Source organism: Lissotriton vulgaris, chromosome 4_1 (genome assembly GCF_964263255.1).
Source record: "Lissotriton vulgaris chromosome 4_1, aLisVul1.2, whole genome shotgun sequence".
NCBI classification, from domain to species: Eukaryota; Metazoa; Chordata; class Amphibia; order Caudata; family Salamandridae; genus Lissotriton; species Lissotriton vulgaris.
The window spans coordinates 1,680,792,183-1,680,811,296 of record NC_141691.1 but is presented as its reverse complement, the minus strand read 5'-3'; the positions used below and the strand labels follow the sequence as shown (position 1 = coordinate 1,680,811,296).

At 49.6% G+C, this 19,114-nt stretch overlaps 1 protein-coding gene across 2 annotated transcripts in view; it reads right to left on the bottom strand.

Annotated features, from left to right (window-relative positions):
- Window positions 1–19,114, bottom strand: part of CPNE3 (copine 3) — a 460,542-nt gene that overhangs the window by 103,204 nt on the left and 338,224 nt on the right. For both annotated transcript variants that reach the window (XM_086965964.1, XM_086965965.1), the window contains exon 8: window positions 17,016–17,114. In XM_086965964.1, coding sequence (XP_086822090.1) covers window positions 17,016–17,114 — 99 coding nt within the window. The remainder of the gene's footprint in view (window positions 1–17,015; window positions 17,115–19,114) is intronic.

Sequence of the window (19,114 nt, the reverse complement as noted above, 5' to 3'; positions counted from 1 at the left end):
ATACACCTAGTACATGCATTCAACGCATATGCTTTGCACAGCACTACATTTCTCGTGTAATGTATTCTTCGAACATATACTTACACCCAATACATGCGCTCTCCATGCATGAACGGCACAGATTTGCTATATCCCTGTACTGTACCCTTCTTAGGCCACATACATCCAGTGCAGAGTCACAACTCTTACGGAAAGTTAAGCAGACAACAGCAGAACTTCAAAAAGGTGAATGAGCTGGTAGGCCTCACTCCAGTGACACAGATTAACAAGCATTGGCATAGCCAATAGGTCTCGCCTTTGGGACCTTATAAGTGTTTAGCCATGCAACCGTTGATGTTGTTGCACCTAGGATATTGTGCTGCATAACTAAAATACTTATAAGGTCCCAAAAGCGAGACCCATTGGCTATGCCAATGCTTGTTGTCTTTTGCAGTATTGTCATGCGTTCCAAACCTCAAATTAAAAATCAGATCTGTGTTGTTACCCAATTCAAGGGTGCTCATTTAATAGAACTGGATAAGATGAAAGGCAGTGTAGAACCTTTGAATGCGATGAGGTTTAATATAGATTCCTGCAGTGAATGATTTAGTCCAATGAACTATCACAGCTGCAATAGATGGACTTCTTTGAGAGCATGGACTGACTCTAGAGGTGTGGCTAATAACACAAAAATCAAGGTTACAGCGTCTACACAACATGTCAATTATAAATGGCTTAAACCTTTGACATTTTAGTGGCCTATAATGTAACAAAGATGCCCAAATAAACTCTTATGCAAGATCAGCAAGAATGCGATTTTGTCATCTTTTTCGAAATCAATAAGGAATCCAATTTCAGCCACTAGAGGGCGGCAGTAGCTATAATTTCGTTTTCAACAATTATAGAACTGAAGAAAGAAGTTCAAACCCTGGGCCCCTTTACCTCTACTTCTCTCCTTCGCAAGCTTTCATCCCACAAATGAACTAGCAGCAATTTATTTAGATTATTTAATGTAATCTTCTATAGCGCAGACATTACGCAAATGTGTAAAAAAAGTGCTTTGGAATAGAAGCACAAGTTACTACTTGTGTAACGATATATCTGTAGGAGACATTAGTTAGTGATAGATTCCTTACCTAAGAATATCCCCAGGCGTCAGACTGGATCCGGAAAGTTTTGCGTAGCAGTACCCTTGCGCGTCGGTAGGCGTCGTCTGCGGCTCCGCGTCCGTCGTCGGCGTCGTGGGCGCCGTGATGACGTCGTCTGAGTACTTAGACGCCGCCTCCGCGTGCTGACGTCAGTTCTTAGCCACAGCTTTTCGCAGAGCCATGACAAAAACCGACACTGGTGCCAAGAAACTAGGGCCCTGAAAGGGGATGACCTTAACCCTAGATATCGGTTCGCAGAACGGGGAGGATGGGTGGGTCGGTAAGGAATCTATCACTAACTAATGTCTCTTACAGATATATCGTTACACAAGTAGTAACTTGTGCATCTGAAAGAGACACGTTAGTGATAGATTCCTTACCTTAGAATAGATACCCCAGCAATACCATCCCCGTGGTGGTGGGTCTGCGAACCAATATTTACACCAGAAAGTCCTGGAGAACGGAACGGCCGAAGTAGCCGTCCCTCCGGACTTGACTGTCCAGGCAGTAGTGCCTTGCAAACGTGTGCAACGAGGCCCACGTAGCTGCCTGGCAAATGTCCCGCAAGGGCACACCTCGGCCCAAGGCAGTTGTAGTGGCCGTGGCTCGAGTGGAATGAGCCCTCAGCCCAACAGGGGGTTCTTTCTTAGCCAAGGAGTAACACGCCTGGATGCACATGATAATCCATCGAGAAATGGTCCTCTTGTGCACCGCTTTCCCTTTCTTAGCGCCCGCGTACCCAACAAAGAGTTGATCATCCACCCGGAACTGGCGTGTGCGATCCAGATAGAACGAGAGCGCACGTTTTGGGTCCAGACGGTGGAGCCTCTCTTCCTCTCTCGAGGGGTGCGGAGGCGGAAAGAAGGTGGGCAATGTGATGGACTGCCCAATGTGGAAGGCCGTGACCACCTTAGGCAAGAAGGAGGGCCTAGTCCTCAAAACAACCTTGTCCGGATGGACTGAAAGGAAAGGAGGCTTACAAGAGAGAGCCTGGAGCTCACTCACTCTCCTGGCAGAGGTGATGGCTACCAGGAAGGCAGTCTTCAAAGAAAGAAGGCGAAGTGGACAGATGTGAAGTGGCTCAAAGGGAGCGCACATCAGAAATGTTAGAACCAGGTTCAAGTCCCACTGAGGCATCACGAAGGGAACAGGAGGAAAGGTATGAGTGATGCCCTTCAGGAATCTGTTTACGATAGGGGACTTGAACAAAGAAGGCTGGTCAGGCAGCCTCAGAAAGGCTGAAAGAGCCGAAAGATAGCCCTTGATAGTGCCCAGAGCAGAGCCCTGCTGGGCAAGAGAAAGAAGGAAGAGAAGTACCTCATAGAGAGGGGCATTGAGGGGATCCACAGCCTTTGCTGTGCACCATGCCACAAATCTGTTCCACCTGCAGGCATATACCGACTTTGTGGAGGGACGCCTGGCTGCCAGAATGATGTTGCAAACTTCAGGAGGCAAGTCAAATGGCCTCAACTGTCGCCGCTCAATCTCCAAGCATGGAGGTGGAGACTGGACAGGTTCGGGTGGAGGACCGTCCCCTGTTGCTGCAACAGAAGGTCCTCCTGAAGAGGCAGACGAACCGGGGGATCGACTGACATACTGAGTAGCTCGGGATACCAGTACCTTCGTGCCCAGTCCGAAGCCACAAGGATGACTTGTGCCCGGTCGCGCTTGATCTTCTTCAGCACTCTGGGCAGAAGAGGTATAGGCGGAAAGGCGTACAACAGACCGCAGCTCCACTCGCGACGAAAAGCGTCTCCGAGCGAGTGCCGCCTTAGAAATTCCAACGCGCAGAACTGATGACATTGCGCGTTCTCTTCGGTGGCGAATAGATCTAACCAAGGCTCTCCCCATCGCAGAAAGAGGCCTTGCGCCACGTCCGAGTTCAGACGCCATTCGTGATCCATCGAGCACCAACGGCTGAGTTTGTCCGCCCTGGCGTTCAGAGAACTTGCCAGGTGTTGAACCACCAGAGTCACGCCCTGATGTTCCAGCCATTGCCAGAGGCGCAGAGCCTCCTGGCAAAGGGTCCACGACCCCACACCGCCCTGTTTGTTGCAGTACCACATGGCGGTGGTGTTGTCCGTGAACACCTGCACTGCACTCCCTCGGACAGACGGGAGGAATGCTTTCAGTGCCAGATGAATCGCCCGCAGCTCCAACAGATTGATATGGAGCCGGGACTCCGCCTGAGACCAGAGTCCTCTGATCTCTGCCTCTCCCAAGTGGCCTCCCCAGCCCTGGAGGGACGCGTCCGTCACAACTACGTGCTCCGGTTGGGGAAGGGAGAGGGATCTGCCGTTGACCCAATCGCGGTCCGTGAGCCACCACTGCAGCTGTCTCGCAGTGCCTTCCGAGATCAGGACATGGTCGGACAGGTTGCCCCGGTGCTGGGCCCAGTGAAACTTCAGTTCCCACTGCAGAGCCCGCATCCGCCACCGTGCGTGATGCACCAGAAGGATGCAGGAGGCCATCAGCCCCAGAAGCCGCAGCGTCAACCTGACCGAAACCCGGGATAACGGCCCGAAGATCGGAATCAGAGCCTGTATATCCCGAACCCGCTGTTCGGGCGGGTAAACCCGAAACTGCGCCGAGTCGAGAACCGCTCCGATGAAAAGGAGCTTCTGAGAGGGGCACAGGTGTGACTTCGGCACATTGATGGAAAATCCCAGCCGGTGCAGGAGATCCGCCGTAGTCTGGAGGTGGCTGACGACTGCCTGGGGCGAGCCCGCCTTCAACAACCAGTCGTCTAGGTAGGGGAAGACTGAGACCCCTAACCTGCGCAGGTGAGCTGCAACCACCGCCATCACCTTCGTGAACACCCGTGGGGCGCTGGTAAGGCCGAAGGGGAGCACGGTAAACTGAAAGTGCTCGAGGCCTACCGTGAACCGCATGTAACGCCGGCAGGACGGGGATGTGGAAATACGCATCCTGCAAGTCCAACGCTACCATCCAGTCTCCTGGGTCTAGGGCAGCCAAGACCTGAGCCAGTGTCAGCATTTTGAACTTCTCCTTCCGGAGGAAGCCGTTGACGTTCCTCAGATCCAAGATAGGGCGTAGGCCCCCTTTGCCCTTCTTGGGTACCAGGAAGTAGTGGGAGTAGCAACCATGTCCTACTTCTGGCCCAGGAACGCGCTCGATGGCCCCCTTGGCCAAGAGGGCCGAAACTTCCTCCTGCAGGAGCCGCAAGTGATCCCCCGATACGCGGTGGTGTTGCGGTGGCATGGCTTGCGGAGTAGCCCCTTCGGACGATCTGCAGCACCCACCTGTCCGAAGTGACTGTGCGCCAGTGAGAGTGGTGATGGCGAACCCTGCCTCCCACTGGCGTCGAATGGGCCGAAAAGCACGGACTAGGTGGGTTTAGAGGCGGATGCTGCGGGGGCAGGTGTGGACTGGCTCCGCTTGTTTCCCCGACCGCCTCCACAGCGGTTTCCACGGCCGCCGCCGCACTGAACGACAGTTTGCGGCGAGTGGCTGGCTGCACGTGTGGGGGCGCCCCTTCCTTGGCCACGAAAGGAGCGAAAGGCACCCATTTGCTGGCGCGGGGCCGAGAGGCCCAAGGATTTGGCCGTAGCCCTGGAGTCCTTAAAGCGCTCAAGCGCGTGGTCTGCCTTGTCGCCAAAGAGGCGACGGCCATCGAACGGCATGTCCATGAGTGTATTTTGGACGTCTGCCGAGAAGTTGGCGGACCTCAGCCAGGCGTGGCGTCGTATCGCCACCGTCGTAGCCATCGCTCTACCCAGCGAGTCAGTAGTATCCAGTCCGCACCTGATTGAATACTTTGCTGCGTCCCGGCCCTCCACTAGGGCTTGGCCGAGTTTGGCCCGTACCTCCAACGGACACTCTGGCAGCACTTCCGCCACCGTTTCCCACAGAGAGTGGGTGTAACGGCCCAAGAGGCATGCAGTGTTGGAAGACCGCAGTCCCAAGCTAAGGGACGAGAATACCTTCTTGCCGTAGGCCTCGTACCTCTTGGATTCCCGATCGGGGGGGAGCCGTCGGGAATGCGGTCTGGGATTTAGAGGCCTGGATAACCAGACTCTCGGGGGTGGGGTGGGTGGACAGGAAACATGGGTCGCCCGGGGCCGGGCGGTGGCGTCTGGCCACGTTCCCATCTACAGGCGAACCTGTAGCGGGCCTGGACCAAGTGCCCAAAAGAACGTCCGTCAAGGCCTCATTAAACAGCAGCAGAGGCTCCATGGAGCATGACTGCGGCTTAAGGACCTCAGTGAGGAGGTTTGTCCTCACGGCCGCGACGGAGAGCTCAAGGCCCAAGGCCTTAGCAGCCCTCGTCAACACCACACTATAAGTAGCACCCTCCTCCGAAGCCACGGTAGGAGGAGAGACAAATCCAGTGTCTGGAGAGGTGTCCAGGCCACTGGCCTCCCCAAGGTCTCCTGTCCAGTCCATGTTAGACTGACACTCCCTGGTCAGAGGGTCCTCAGACCCCTCCCAATTCTCCTCGTCCCCCATCTCCTGAGATTCAGGGTCATAAGTGAATGGGGTGGGTTCATAGAATTGAAATTCTCCGAACGGCGTCGAGAGCGGCGCCGATAGGCGTCGTCCCGACGTCGGAACCCAGTGAGAGGAGGCATCGGGGACGGCGCCGCCCGAGGACGACGCCGGAGGGGACACCACACGGACCGACGCCGGGGGGGGTCGTAAGGTCCACCGGTGACGATCCATCGCCCGAGGAGGGCCCAGCGGTGCCCTGCGGCGCCGGGCCCGAAGGCACCGACGACGCCGGGGCCGCTGTACCCTGCGGCGCCGAGCCCGAGTGCACCGGCGGTGTCGGGATCGTGGAGCCCTGCGGCGCCGGGCTCGAAGGCGCCGGTGGCGTTGAGGCCGAAGCACCCGACGGCGTCGGGGTCGTAGCCCCCGACCCACTAGGGCCCCCAGACGGGTTCACTGGGCCCGAAGGCGCCGCGGAACCCGTCGGAGGAGAAATGGACCTCATGGTCATGAGGAAGCGCTCGATCTCCTCCGGCGTCGCGTTCAGCCCAGGGACCGGGGGGGTATGGGGCCAAATGCGGCGCCCGCGACTCACGAGGAGCCGCGTGGGCGGTGTCACCCGAACCCCCGGCCGCATCGCGCGAGCGTCGGGGGGAGTCAGAAGAGCGATGATGTCTCTTCGACTTCTTATGTTTCTTACCTGACGACTTGGACCCGGAGGAGTGGCGCTGACTCCCGGAGCTGTGACGGCTCCGTCCCCGCGACCGGTCCCTCGACCTCCCGTGGGACCGGGACCTCACACGGCGCGGGCCGACTGGCGGATCTCGAGTCGCCTGCGGGACCGCTCCCACCTGGCCTTCCTCGAGAGGGCCCGAAAGTCGGAGCAGGCCTCGTCGTCATGGTCGACGCCCAAACACATCAGGCACAAGCACAAGAGGTGGGGGTCCGTGACCGACATGGTACGGTCGCACTCGTCGCAATGCTTGAAGCCGGGCATCCCTAACGGCACCGTCGGAGTCGTAAAGACTTCGAAATGGATCAAAAAAGATCACAAAAGTTTAGTCAAAAAGTGACTAGGGAACTGCTCTTTCCAGATCTGCGCTGGCTGGCGCGGAAAAAATAATAACTGACGTCGGCACGCGGAGGCGGCGTCTAAGTACTACGACGACGTCATCACGGCGCCCACGACTCCGACGACGGACTCGGAGCCGCAGACGACGCCTACCGACGCGCAAGGGTACTGCTACGCAAAACTTTCCGGATCCAGTCTGACGCCTGGGGATATTCTAAGGTAAGGAATCTATCACTAACGTGTCTCTTTCAGATACAAAATCTTACATGAAAACTATAAAGATAATCCGTTAAAAAATAGGTGTGAACAGTTAGGACAATATTAACAGAACATTCCATGAGATTTACCAGTTGCACCAGTTAGAAATATTGAGCAACAAGTTTAGGCTAAATGAAGTATAATATAAAATCGAGGGGAGTAAATAAACCTCAAGGTTAGGCTCGATGCAGATTACAAATATAATGGGGGGGGCAGATTAATTAACATGTCTCTCTCAGGATTTAAAACTTGTTCGTCGTCTGGTTGTGGTCCGTGATGAAAGTAACAGAGTTGGTAGCACTTCCAGAAAGGGGTGGATCGGAAAATCTCTCCTTTTTAAAAGTCAGGGTTTGGAAGAGCAGAGCTTCAGCGTTTTGTGATTATCTGCTACCACAAGTTGTCTTTAAATTAGCAGGTAGGCATTGTGGCATGGAGGTGTGAATTGTCTTGTGAGTAATACATGCCGCTTTCTGTCCGGCTCTGGCTTCAATGGGAAGCAAACATTCCTTTTGCCCGCTGCTCTAATTTCAGCGTGCTGCTTTATCCAGAACAGCTTTGAGTGCAACAACTAAATAAAACATAACTCCGCCTATGAAACAATGACACAGATGTTTTATCTGCCCCTCCCCCACCGTTTACACCAACCCCTGCTTGCCGCCGCATGAAAGAACTTGCGCGACAGTGAGGGGGGGGGAGTGAGGTGAGAAAAGAGGGGTGGAAGAAAAGGGGAGGGGGGGTGCTGCGCGATTTACTTGCGAGAGAGATAATTGCTGCCATATGGCAGCGCTCGCTCCTGCAAGTCAATCGCCAGACGTACACGTGTTGCCATTGAAGGCAATGGAACGTGTGCAAGCCTTTGGCTGAAAAACCAAAGCGATCGCAAAAGGTCTTTTTGCCTTTGCAGTGCATTTGCGCTGCGTACGCGAGACCTAAAAAGGACAAGTTCACTCCTACTGATCACTACAGGATATGCTGCCACCACCATCCTATGTCAGGGAGCACAAGCATGATCTGGGTTTGCTGTGACAACAAAAAACAACATTAGGTTATCCAGATAACAGTACAGTTAGGCACTCAGGGCAGGAATACCATTCATTACCATGCAGACAACTTTTCCACCCCAACAACAGCTGTCTAGAGGAAAGAGTCGGGTATTGCCAAGGTTAAATACTACTCCTATTACTTCTTTATGCCATTTGTGGCCTCAACACCTGCAGAAAGCCTGCAAACATCCTATCCTCCTAATGCAGCACACACAAGTCAGCTTGCGAACACAAAAGTAGCTATAATCGAGGTATACGCGTCAGGTTAGGGAAAATCATGAGAAATGTTAAATTCAATACTGGAGGCAAACGCATCTTCTGCAAAGACTACCCATAGGATCGTTTCAAATGTTTGACCATCAGTTGTTTCTCCTAGCATGAGGTGCATGGTGCACCAGGTTTACTGGTGATAGGCTTTGGGAGAACCGAGGGGAAATGAGTTACTATCCTTCAGTAACCTTTCTGGTAGGGACTCTTCCAACCGCAGATTCCTCACCTTTTGAATAATCCCTAGGTGCCAGACAGGATCCGGAGGTTTTGAGCAGTGGCTCTGTGGTGGTCGGTGGCATCGTGGGGCAACACACAGATGTGGTTCTACTGCAGATATTATACGCTGGGCCCACAGAAACTCTACTCCCGCATACTGAACTCTGTTGCTTTAGAGGCTTTCCAGGCCCCCAGATGCAGAGATGCGACAGCAAATTGGCCTTGACTGGTATGCAGATTCCTAAACTTGTGATCTTATTAATGGGTAGAGACCAAATTATACACCGGGGAGGATGGGCAGGTCAGTAAGGAATCTATGGTTAGATAGCTTCTCCACCAGAAAGACAATTAGATATGTAGGTAACTTGGTCTTCTGATAGATTCATATAACAGCAGATACCTCACCTTCTAAATAAATACAAGAGCAGTAGTCTTATAAGAGGTGGGTCTGTGAACTGGCTCAAACTAAAAATTCCTGTTAGACTGCGTGGGCGAAATGCCCCTCTTTGTGAGCTTGGCTGTACAGACAATAGTTGTTTGTGAACATATGGAGGGACCCCCAAGAAGTCATCTGGCAGATGTACAGATCAGGAAATTCATGTGCCAACAAAGTGGTAGCAACTATTGCCCTGGTGGAATGAAAGGAAGTGGTGTATGATGGATTGCGGTAGAGAGCCTGCAACTCGCCGCAGCAATGTTATGGCAATAAGGAACACTGTCTTGAGGGTAGGAAGCAAAAAGGGAGAGCTGTGAAGCCGCTTAAAGGTTGTGCACTTCAAATAAGTGAGGACCAAGTTATGGTCTCACTGTGGCATGACTAAAGGAGAGATAGGAAACAAGTTTTGTAAGCCTTTCAAAAAATCACAACCAATATTTTAAATAAGCGATGGTCCAGCAGCCGTAAAAATGCCAAAAGAGTTGAAAAGTACCCTTTAACTGTGCTCAAACAAAGTAAAGCCTTGGCAGGTGAGAGACAAATCAAACAATGTCAGATAACCTGCTCGGGAGGGGGTCAATCTGACATGTGTCGCACCAAACCACAAATGTATCCAAACAGGTGTATACAGTTTGTCGAGGGACGCCTAGCTTGCAAGAAGACTTCAATCATTTCTGAAGGAAGGTCAAAGGCGTTCAGCTGTTGACACTCAATCTCCATGCATGAAGGTAGAGTTTACTGGGTCCCAGAGTGCAGAACCCTGCCCTGCTTTTGCAACAGTAGCTCCTCATGGAAGGGCAGACTGATCAGAGGACAGATGCTCAAGCCCTGGTGCTCTGCAGTGCCAATTGGATGATTTGGGCTTGGTCGGTCCTGATCTTCTTCAGAATTTTGGGTAGAAGAGACATCAGTGGCAAGTTCCAGGAGAGTCTAGAGTTCCCCTCTAGACTGAACAGGCTCCCAGTTAGAGACGCCGTCAAAACATCAATGTGCAGAATTGCTGACATTGCACGTTCTTGGTGGTGGCAAGTATATCAAGTCAAGGTTTTCCCATTTGTGGACGAGACCTCTTGCCATCTCCGGATGTACCTGCCACCCATGATCTGCTAGGTGTCGCTGGCTGCGCTCATACACCCTGGCATTCAAAGGACCTGGCAGAAGGTTCACCACTGGGAACATTGCTTGATTGTCCAGCGATTTTCTGAGTCATAGCGTCTCCTGGCGCAGGGCCCAGGTCCCCAATCAGGCCTGCTTGTTACAGTACCAGGTAGCTGTGGAGTTGCCCATAAGTACCTGCCCTAGTTTCCCTTTGATGGACAAAAGGAAGACTTTCAACTCGAAGCAGATGGCCCGCAGCTCCAGGAGGTTGATATGGAGCCAAGCCTCTGCCGAAGATCAGAGACCCCTGGTCTCCACATCTCCCATGTGGACCCTTCAAAACAGAAATGAAGCTTCGTTCACCACTTTCAGCTAAGTGTGGGGTAAGAATAGGGGTCTGAGACTGACCTAATCGCGCTCAAGTAACCACCACTTCAGATCTTTCCCAGTCTCATCTCAAACCTGGACATGGTCAGAAAGGTCTCCTTGATGTTAATACCACTGATACCTCAGATCCTATGGCAGAGCCTGCATATGCCAACTGCCATGCTTGACCAGCAGGATGCTGGAGGACTTTGGTTCCAGCAGCTCCTGTGTCAACCTCACTGAAATTCAGGACCGAGGATAACAGATCGGGATCATTACTAAAATACAGAGGCAACAACCCACAGTTAATCGATTGAGTTCAGAGTAAGGCTTCACACGTCTTGCAACAAATTTATAGTACATTTAATTCCTTTATTATTCTTCAAAATTTTCTCCATGTAATACAGCCATGCAATCAATGTGTTTCGCTCTTGCTGATTGGACAAACAGAACTTACTGATTAGCTGTCACAAGTTTGGGATCATATCCTGAATCTCCTGAACTCTCCTTTTGGGGTAAAAGTACAAAACTGAACAATGTTCAGAATGGCTCCGATGGAGGGGGGTGTCTGAGAAGGAATCAAGTGTGACTTTGGCAGTTCATAAGGAACCCCAATGATGACACAAAGCTCTCCATAGTTCGGAGGTGGTTGGCCATTGCCTGGGCGAGCCCACCTTCAACAGTCAGTCATCGAGGTAGGTGAAGACTGGGCCCCCAGACCTATAAAGAAGTGCTGCTGCCACCACTGCTATCACTTTTTTGAACACCAGAAGGTCACTGGTGAGACTAAAGGAAAGCACCGTGAACTGATAGTGCTCCTGTCCCCACACAAACCACAGAAAACTCTGGTGGGCCTGCAGGACGGGCCGGTGGAACCCTGCGTCCTGCAGGTCCAACACTATCATCCAGTCTCCAGGGTCGAGGTCAGATGAGACCTGGGCCAGAGAGAGCATCTTTAATTTAGAGAAAGACATTGAAATGACACACATCTAAAATAGGTTGAAGGCCTCCATCCTTCTTTGGCACCAGGAAGGGGAAGAAGTAGCGACAACAACACACTTCCGATACAGGCACCCTCTCGAAAGCCCCCTTGGCAAACAGAGATTGGGCTTCCTGCCTTAAACAGACAGATGTCTCTCCATTAGTCATTCTGGGGATGGAGGAAGGTGTGGCAGAATGGGCAGGAAGAGTAGGCAACACTGGATGATCTGCAGCCCCCAGTTTTCTATGATGGCCTGCCACTCCTGCAAGAATCCTTCGATTCTGCCTCCAATTGAGGGGCTATACTTTACTAAGTATACGCAAAAGGAGATAGGCAGGGTGGGCTGCTGAGGGCATTAGGAGGGGATCAGTAGTCTGACTAGATTGTTGGCCTTGACTATGTGGTTGGTGGGTGTGACAGCCACTAAATGGCTGGGCACCTTGCTGAGGTTTTAGAGGCTGCCTGTAAGGAAATTACTCTTTTTGTATGGTCAAACCCCCGTTTTTGGGCAGATGATGCTGGTTATTCGACTCAAGAGTTCATTGATGCCTGCTAACCAGACCTCTGTGCCAGTGCCCTGACCCTAAAATGCGAATGTTACGTTGGCCCATACCCAACTGGCATAAGCTAACTAACCTATAAGTCCATAGGATATGTACCCAGGGTATTCAGGGCATGCAAGTTAGAGGGTCACCCAAGGGATTGCAGTGCTGGCTGTGCCACCCTGGAAGTGACCCCAGTAAAATGAGTCCCCTAGTCCCGCCATTGAACACTGCAAGAGCAGTTTAAAATTGCTAGCTAGACTTTGCGATTTAAAGTAATGGCAAAGTCAAATCTCCCCCAGAAATATATGTAAGTCACCCCATGACAGGGCTACCGAGCCCTGAGGCAGAGTGCAACATATTTAGTGGGCAGAACGTGTATTTAACATGTTCTGGCAATAAAAGTGAAAAACTCTCTTCTTTACTGTAGAAAGACTTGGTCACCCCTTTGGCGAGCACAGGATTACATGCTGACCCCTCAGCTGTGCTAACTTTGCAGCAGTTATTACTTTAAACCTACTGTAGAAAGAACCAAAACAAAAGCTTCATCTCCATCCAATGCACTACTCCAAGTCTCAACCTATACCTCTCTTAATATATCCTCTACCTCAACTCTCGGACTCATCCCAAGTCTCATTCTACTACCATGATCTCCCTAAGATCCTTTTTAGATCTCGCCTGAACCAGTGCATGCGCTGCTCTGTGATACATTGAGTAGTGGGCTTTGAAAAGTCCTACCACATGCATTTTGCTGGCATGGAGCGCGCGGTTACGTGCACATGCATGAGCCGAGGCGCCATCGCGTGCGCACCACTCGCGTCCTTTTTTTTCTTTCAGCGCGTGTGCGCACACAACTCCTGCTTCTCCCCCTCCCCCCACCACATATCACGTCTCGGAACCGCTCGAGCGTGCACGATTGATGCTTGTTGTTAACAGGACAGCACTTTGCTGTACATAACATGCTTCTGCACGATCTATGATCCAAGCAGCTTAATCACATGACATATCAACAGGCCAAATCCTTGATCCACGTAGGGGTGCCACACACACGCCCACCCAAATCAAAACACATTCCAGATTTTACCAAACACTTCCTGGATCTGACTCGAACGTATATGGCGTGGAATGTAGAAACAAATGCCTCGGCTTACGCTGGGCTCCTCTTTCCTTACTGCCACTCTAGGCATGTTCAACCTAGCCTGGTGACGGCTTCTTCCACACTCCGTGCGAGTCCGCTCCCTCATAAGCAGTTCCCACTGACCTCACTTACCCTGTTATTGCGTTGTCTCCTACGCCAGAACCCCTTACTGTGCGCTGTCTAACCGCAACATATATTTAGTAGAGGGTAATTGCCCTCGCTGAACGGTACCGAAGAAAACTGGATCTCCCCAGAGCTGGACTGTCAGATCACTCCCTCCACAAACACCAGCAACGCCGCGATGAGACCTGTCTCTTCCTGAAAACTGAAGCTGCAAAGTTCAACGACCCTAGCAGTTTTGAAAATGACAGCCCACTCCAACGCGGAAGCGATGGACCTGCCGCACGCACATTCAACTTCTGAGACTGCGTGTGAAAATTAGCACAGGGAAAGAATTGGCAGCTGCCAGGTCAACTAAGGTTAATTCCTGGGCGATTGTGTCACACTTCCTGGACACATTTTTCTCTTTCTAACCAATTGCAACTTTCTCCGAGGCTGCGTGGCTGCCAAGCCTTTAGATTGGTCCTTTTAGCCGTCAGTAAACGATAACTAGCTTTCCGATTGGCTGTCCTATTTTTCACTGTTTGATGTAGTTCAGAAACGAAATCAAGATAGCGGCAAAGGCATTCTGATTTGAAGACCCTTATCCAGAAGACCTAAAGTAAGTTCCAAGCTATGAAAACACACCTGGTTCGTTAGGGTGAACACCCCCGTCCACTTCATAGCAACACTGCTTAGGGTGAACAGATTTCCAAAACCAAAAACAGAAACTCGTCAGTCGTTCGAGTACGGCTACATGTTGTCAAATTCCACGGATGCAGAAAGACTATACTCAGAATATAAATAATAGCCTGGTTTGAAAAGAGGGGTCACAGCAATCCTTGACAAATGTGGGTTCTTCATGGATTCCTACTTTTTTCATTCCATTCTGGGATTTGTAGTCCTGTTTTTACAATGGTAAAAACAAAAAAAGAATAACAAAAATGCAATAGAAAAATTTGAAGGAAAGGCGAGGGGAGACACACTTTATGTACACCAAAAGAAAACATCAGACTCAAAACTCTGTTAAATGCTATAACGTGAAGTAATGCCCTGTTACATAAACCACTTGTCTCTGTCACCGGAAGATCAAGACCAAGGACAGGCAGGTGAGCTAGGGCCCCTGGCTGAGAGTCTTCTTATTCAGTTAATCATTTCTTTATGACAAAACTTTAGAGCTCTCCATGTCTGAATAGCTCACTAATGGCAATAGATCTTTGCTTTGCATTCTGGGACATATAGATCTTTGTTTACCATTATAAATCAAAAGCTTTGCTTTTGGTGCACTCCGAAGATGTATCATGTGGCCATAGGTACAAACATCCGATAAGTGAGCTGCCTTCTTTTGAGGGGAGTGCCTTTGTGAGAGAGCTGAGCGGTAGACTCTGGTCAAAAAGAGTTTTTTCATTCTTGTGTTGTAGGAAGCTGGCTTTGTATATACTACACCAAAATGAGGTATAATGTGTACAGTGTCCTGAGAGTCTCCAGAGCTATAGCAAATCTAAATTAGATAAGTAGTAACTACTCTCTTTATGGTAGTGTGGACGAACAGTCAGGCTTATCTAGAGGGTGCGTTAAGCATTTATACTATTTACTCAATCAAGGACTAATACACACACTAAGAGACAGAGTCCAGACCAATTAGGTAAGTATAAAAAAAGGTGTACTTATGTTTTATTTTTAGAAACAAGCAAGACTTGGCGCAGGTAAGTAAAATACACTTCTCTAATGCAAGACTGTTCAAGGAAATGCAGTTGTGGTTAAATTTGAAGTTGTTATAGATTTGTTTTACTTTGAAATACAGTATGAATTACACAGCAATTGCCTTCAGATTACTTTTTGATTACTTTGAGTACTGGGGGTGGTATGCCTAGACAACACACCGTATGTTCGTGCAGTATTAGGTAAGTACTACTTTTTAGGTCGAGCTTGTAACAGCGCGCATGCGCTGTTCTGGCGAAGACTTCATGTAGGGGGTTTCAAAAATAACCTTTGAATTGCAAACGCTTGTGCGTGTGCTTTTTGTTTTGGCCCACGCCATTGGCCTTTGCCTGCGTCTTTTTAACAAAGACAGCCCGCAATTGTCCAAAGGCAGGCGCATTGCTCCGCCCATGGCCTATTGGTGTCGGTTACCCACACGGCCGGCTTGTGGTTTCAATTATCGTGCCCAGATACGGGCACGAAAATTGAAACCAGATGTCTCGCTGTGGCGCGCGTGCACCACTCGCAAGCTTGTCTATTGCGCCTGAGACAGCTGCTGCCTATGTGAAGAGCTGCCTTTCCTATTGCACTGGAACGTGCATTTTTAAATTCAACTATACGATTTTCTGTTTGTGCTGCAGTGTGCTCAGGGCATTTTGAGATGAGCATCACTTTTGGAGTAGGATTGCCACATAATGTCATGGTTCCGGTCTGGCGATTTAACAAATCATTTGAATCTGGGATTTGTAGTTTTGTTTTCATTTAATTAGAGTAATGCACTTTGAATCACCATGCTGCAGTCAGTGAGCGTGATCTGGACAGCAGGTGTGAACAGGCACTGCAGTTATTGGGGTGCCTGTGTGTGACAGGGATGGTGACAGAGAGATCACTAGCTGCCTAGCTCACTATTCCCTTCACCCGGCACGGGTACTTTCAGTTAGTGAAACCTTGCATTCCAGGACCTGTAGTTTCGCTTTTCACACAAAAGGTGTCTTTTTCTATTTTATTTTCTTTGATTAGGGAAATAATGGTGCAAGCCACTAGCTTGGAGGCCTCAAAAAGTCAGCACGCTGCTGGCTCAGAGCCCGAATTAGCTTCCTATGTTTCATTTGTAACATGGGACCTCATAACAAACAAGCATTTGCAATGTAATAGGTTTCGCATTTATGCGAGTTTGAGCTATTAACATTTTAAATAATGCCTTTTATTTTGTTTTTGCTTTTTAAACAAAAGTAAAAGGCATTGTCATTTACAAAGCCAATTGCTTAAACTTGCATAAATGTGAGACTTATTGCATTGCAAATGCTTGTTTGACTCTTACCTCCTCTCTCCCTCCTTGACTCACCCCAAACCTCAGCCTACTACTATGATCTCCTAGACAACCCTTTCTAGACTGTTTCCTCCTCTATCCTTCCTTAACTCACCCCAAAATCTCATTTTATCACTATGGATCTCCAAAATAACACTTCCTAGACTCTTTCCTCTTCGATCCCTCCTTTGACTTACCCCAAACCTCATTTTACGAATAGGAGCTCCAAAATAACACAATCTAGACCCTTCCCTCCCCTATCCCACCTTTATCTCATTCAATCAAACTAACAGACTCACATGTCCATTGCTCAAATTAACAAATACTATTTCCCAATACTTATCTACTACCAATCATTTGGGTTCAGAGTAGCATTCTATGCATCGAAAAGCACTTAACCACCTCCTCGGGGGTAAGACTCACTGCATTACATTTCTTTTGAATCACCTATTCCTTCCACATTAGTCTATTCTAGACATAGGATGCGTGTTTAAGGGTTGCATGCTAAGAGCTTATGGTCCAATAGTTTTCAACAACTTCCATTGTTCCTGACATTAACTTCATCTAGAGACTTTCTTTTGCCAAATGCATACTTACCCCAGTGTTTTGAGCATGACAGTCTCCCACTCCCACCACCTGTAAGCTCACGGTTAGCAAGCTGCCGCCACATGTAGCACTAATTACCCATAGTGCCATGGGCTGTAAATTGCTTTCATCCTTTCAATGAAGTCCACTCATCCACTATTCTGAGTTGAACACAGCCTCGCCCAACCCTTTCCTGCATGCAAACTAGAGAATAGATGCAGAGCTGAAACATCAATTCCACTAAGGTCATTTCGGTTCTTCAAACTCGGTTTTTCAATTAAAAAAAGAAAAACAAGCTCTCATACAGTTTAGGAAGGAACTTACCGGCAATGAGCGTTTTGCTTCCTTAAAATTTGTCATTGTCGTCTCAAAAATTCCTATCAGGTCATGCGACCCGTCATTGTCATAATCGTAGCATTCCACCTGAAAAAAATAATTATTATTAATAAATGTATCTAAGTAACAATTCATTCAAATAAAAAACTCTCCATTGGCTTACAGTTGACAAAGTGGAAGGTAAAGTTACTCCTTAAAGGTAACTGTGCGAAACTGTGAAAGGAGGCTCTAACTTAGAAGTCCTCAATTTAAATATACATCCCGGGTACACAGGGCTATAATGTAATACTTTGACAGCCAGCAATAGATTTGATGAAAATAGAAAATCAATTTAGCTATGTAAGAAGCCTTACTGAAAGCCACAAAATGTTATGCGGAAACGGAAATTTCTGATTGGACATACCATGTGGTAATGTCATTTAATAGGATGTCTTGTAGAGTGCTGCTACAAGATTATTGATCAAATAATAATGAATGAAATGATACTTTTATAGCACATGCCTATCCTGAGGCCTCCCAGCACTGCAGACGGATCAAGCGGGCCAGGAGCAAGTGCAAGAAAGGGATGTTAGAATAGGAGTATTCAGGAGTTTTCGAAATGCCAACAGGTTGGACTCCTCCCGCAGATGTAGGGGGAGGGAGTTCCAGCAGTTTGCGGCATTGAAAGAGAAGGAGCGCCCACCCCATCTGGTCCCCGTATTCTGTGCGTAACGGCAGAGAAGGTGAGGCTGAAGCGAAGGTTCCTGGCTGGGTGACAGGGTGGGACCAGGGATTGGGAAATGGCTGGGCCGCACGTCCAGAAGGACTTGTGTGCCAGACACATGGCTTTAAACAGGATCCTGGCCCTGATGGGGAGCCGGTGAAGGTAGCTTAATGCTGGTTTAGCGGATTGTCTGTGGGGAATCTGAAGAAGCAGACTAGCAGTACAATTTTGGATGATCTGGAGCTTATAAATGGTGACCAGGGGGGCTCCCAGATAAAGAGCATTTCCATAATCCAGGTGAGAGAGGATAAGGGCCTGAACAAGGATTCTTCTCGCCTGAAATGGGAGAAGGTGGAGGATCTAACAGAGCATCCTCAGCAGGCCAAAACAGGAAGCGTAGAGCTTAGTAGCCTGATAGTTGAAGCTAAGAGAGTGGTCAAGCCACACGTCAAGGGTCTTGATCTGGTCCTTAGAGTCTGCAGCCGGTGCGAGACAAGGGGGCCATAGCAATGCAGGGTTGAAGGGGGGGAAGAGTTGCCTAGAAGCATTAGCTCAGTTGTATCTCCGTTCAGTTTGAGACAGGAGAGTTCCATTCACTTGGCAACCTTCTCTAGGCAGGGGCCTAGGGTGCTAGATGACCGCTCGGGATGATTTAGTGCTACCACGAGTTGCGTGTCATCTGCATAGGTGATGATTGTATGCCAAATGGATGGACATATAGATGTTAAAAAGAGTGGGGCTTAAGGAGGAGAACCCCACAACTGAGCGGCAGCCGATTGGAGACGACATCTCCTTCAAACACCTGGAAGAAGCGGTCACTAAGGAAGGACTAGAACCATGCTAGTGCAGTGCCGGATACTCCTAGGCTCTTACGACGGAGGATAAAGGTTTTGTGATCAACAGTGTTAAAAGCGGCACTGAGGTCAAGGAGGATGATTGCGGCAGTACCTCCTTGGTCCAGTATCCTTCTGGCCTCCTCAGTTACCGCGAAGAGGGCAGTCTCGGTCCCCAACTGGGGACAGAAGCCGGTTTGGGAGTGGTGGAGGAGGACATTCGATTGCAAGTACTCAACCAGAACGGAGTTTATGTGCTTTTCTAGTACTTTGCTCAGCCAGGGAAGTAGGGAAATGGGGCGATAGTTGACTAGATTAGCCTGGTCAAGATTGTTTTTTTAGTAGGGCTTTGACCAGAGCACATTTCCAAGCAGGGCGGACCGTGCCAGTAAGGATAGATGAGTTTAGGAGATCAAGTATTGCTGGATGGATGATGTTAGCGACTAATTTAAGTGACTGATGGGAAGGCTGGATCTGAGGGAGAGCCTGAGGTTACTTTAACCATGAGTGAATCCAGTAAAGCTGAGTCCAGCAGAGGGAATCGGCTTAGC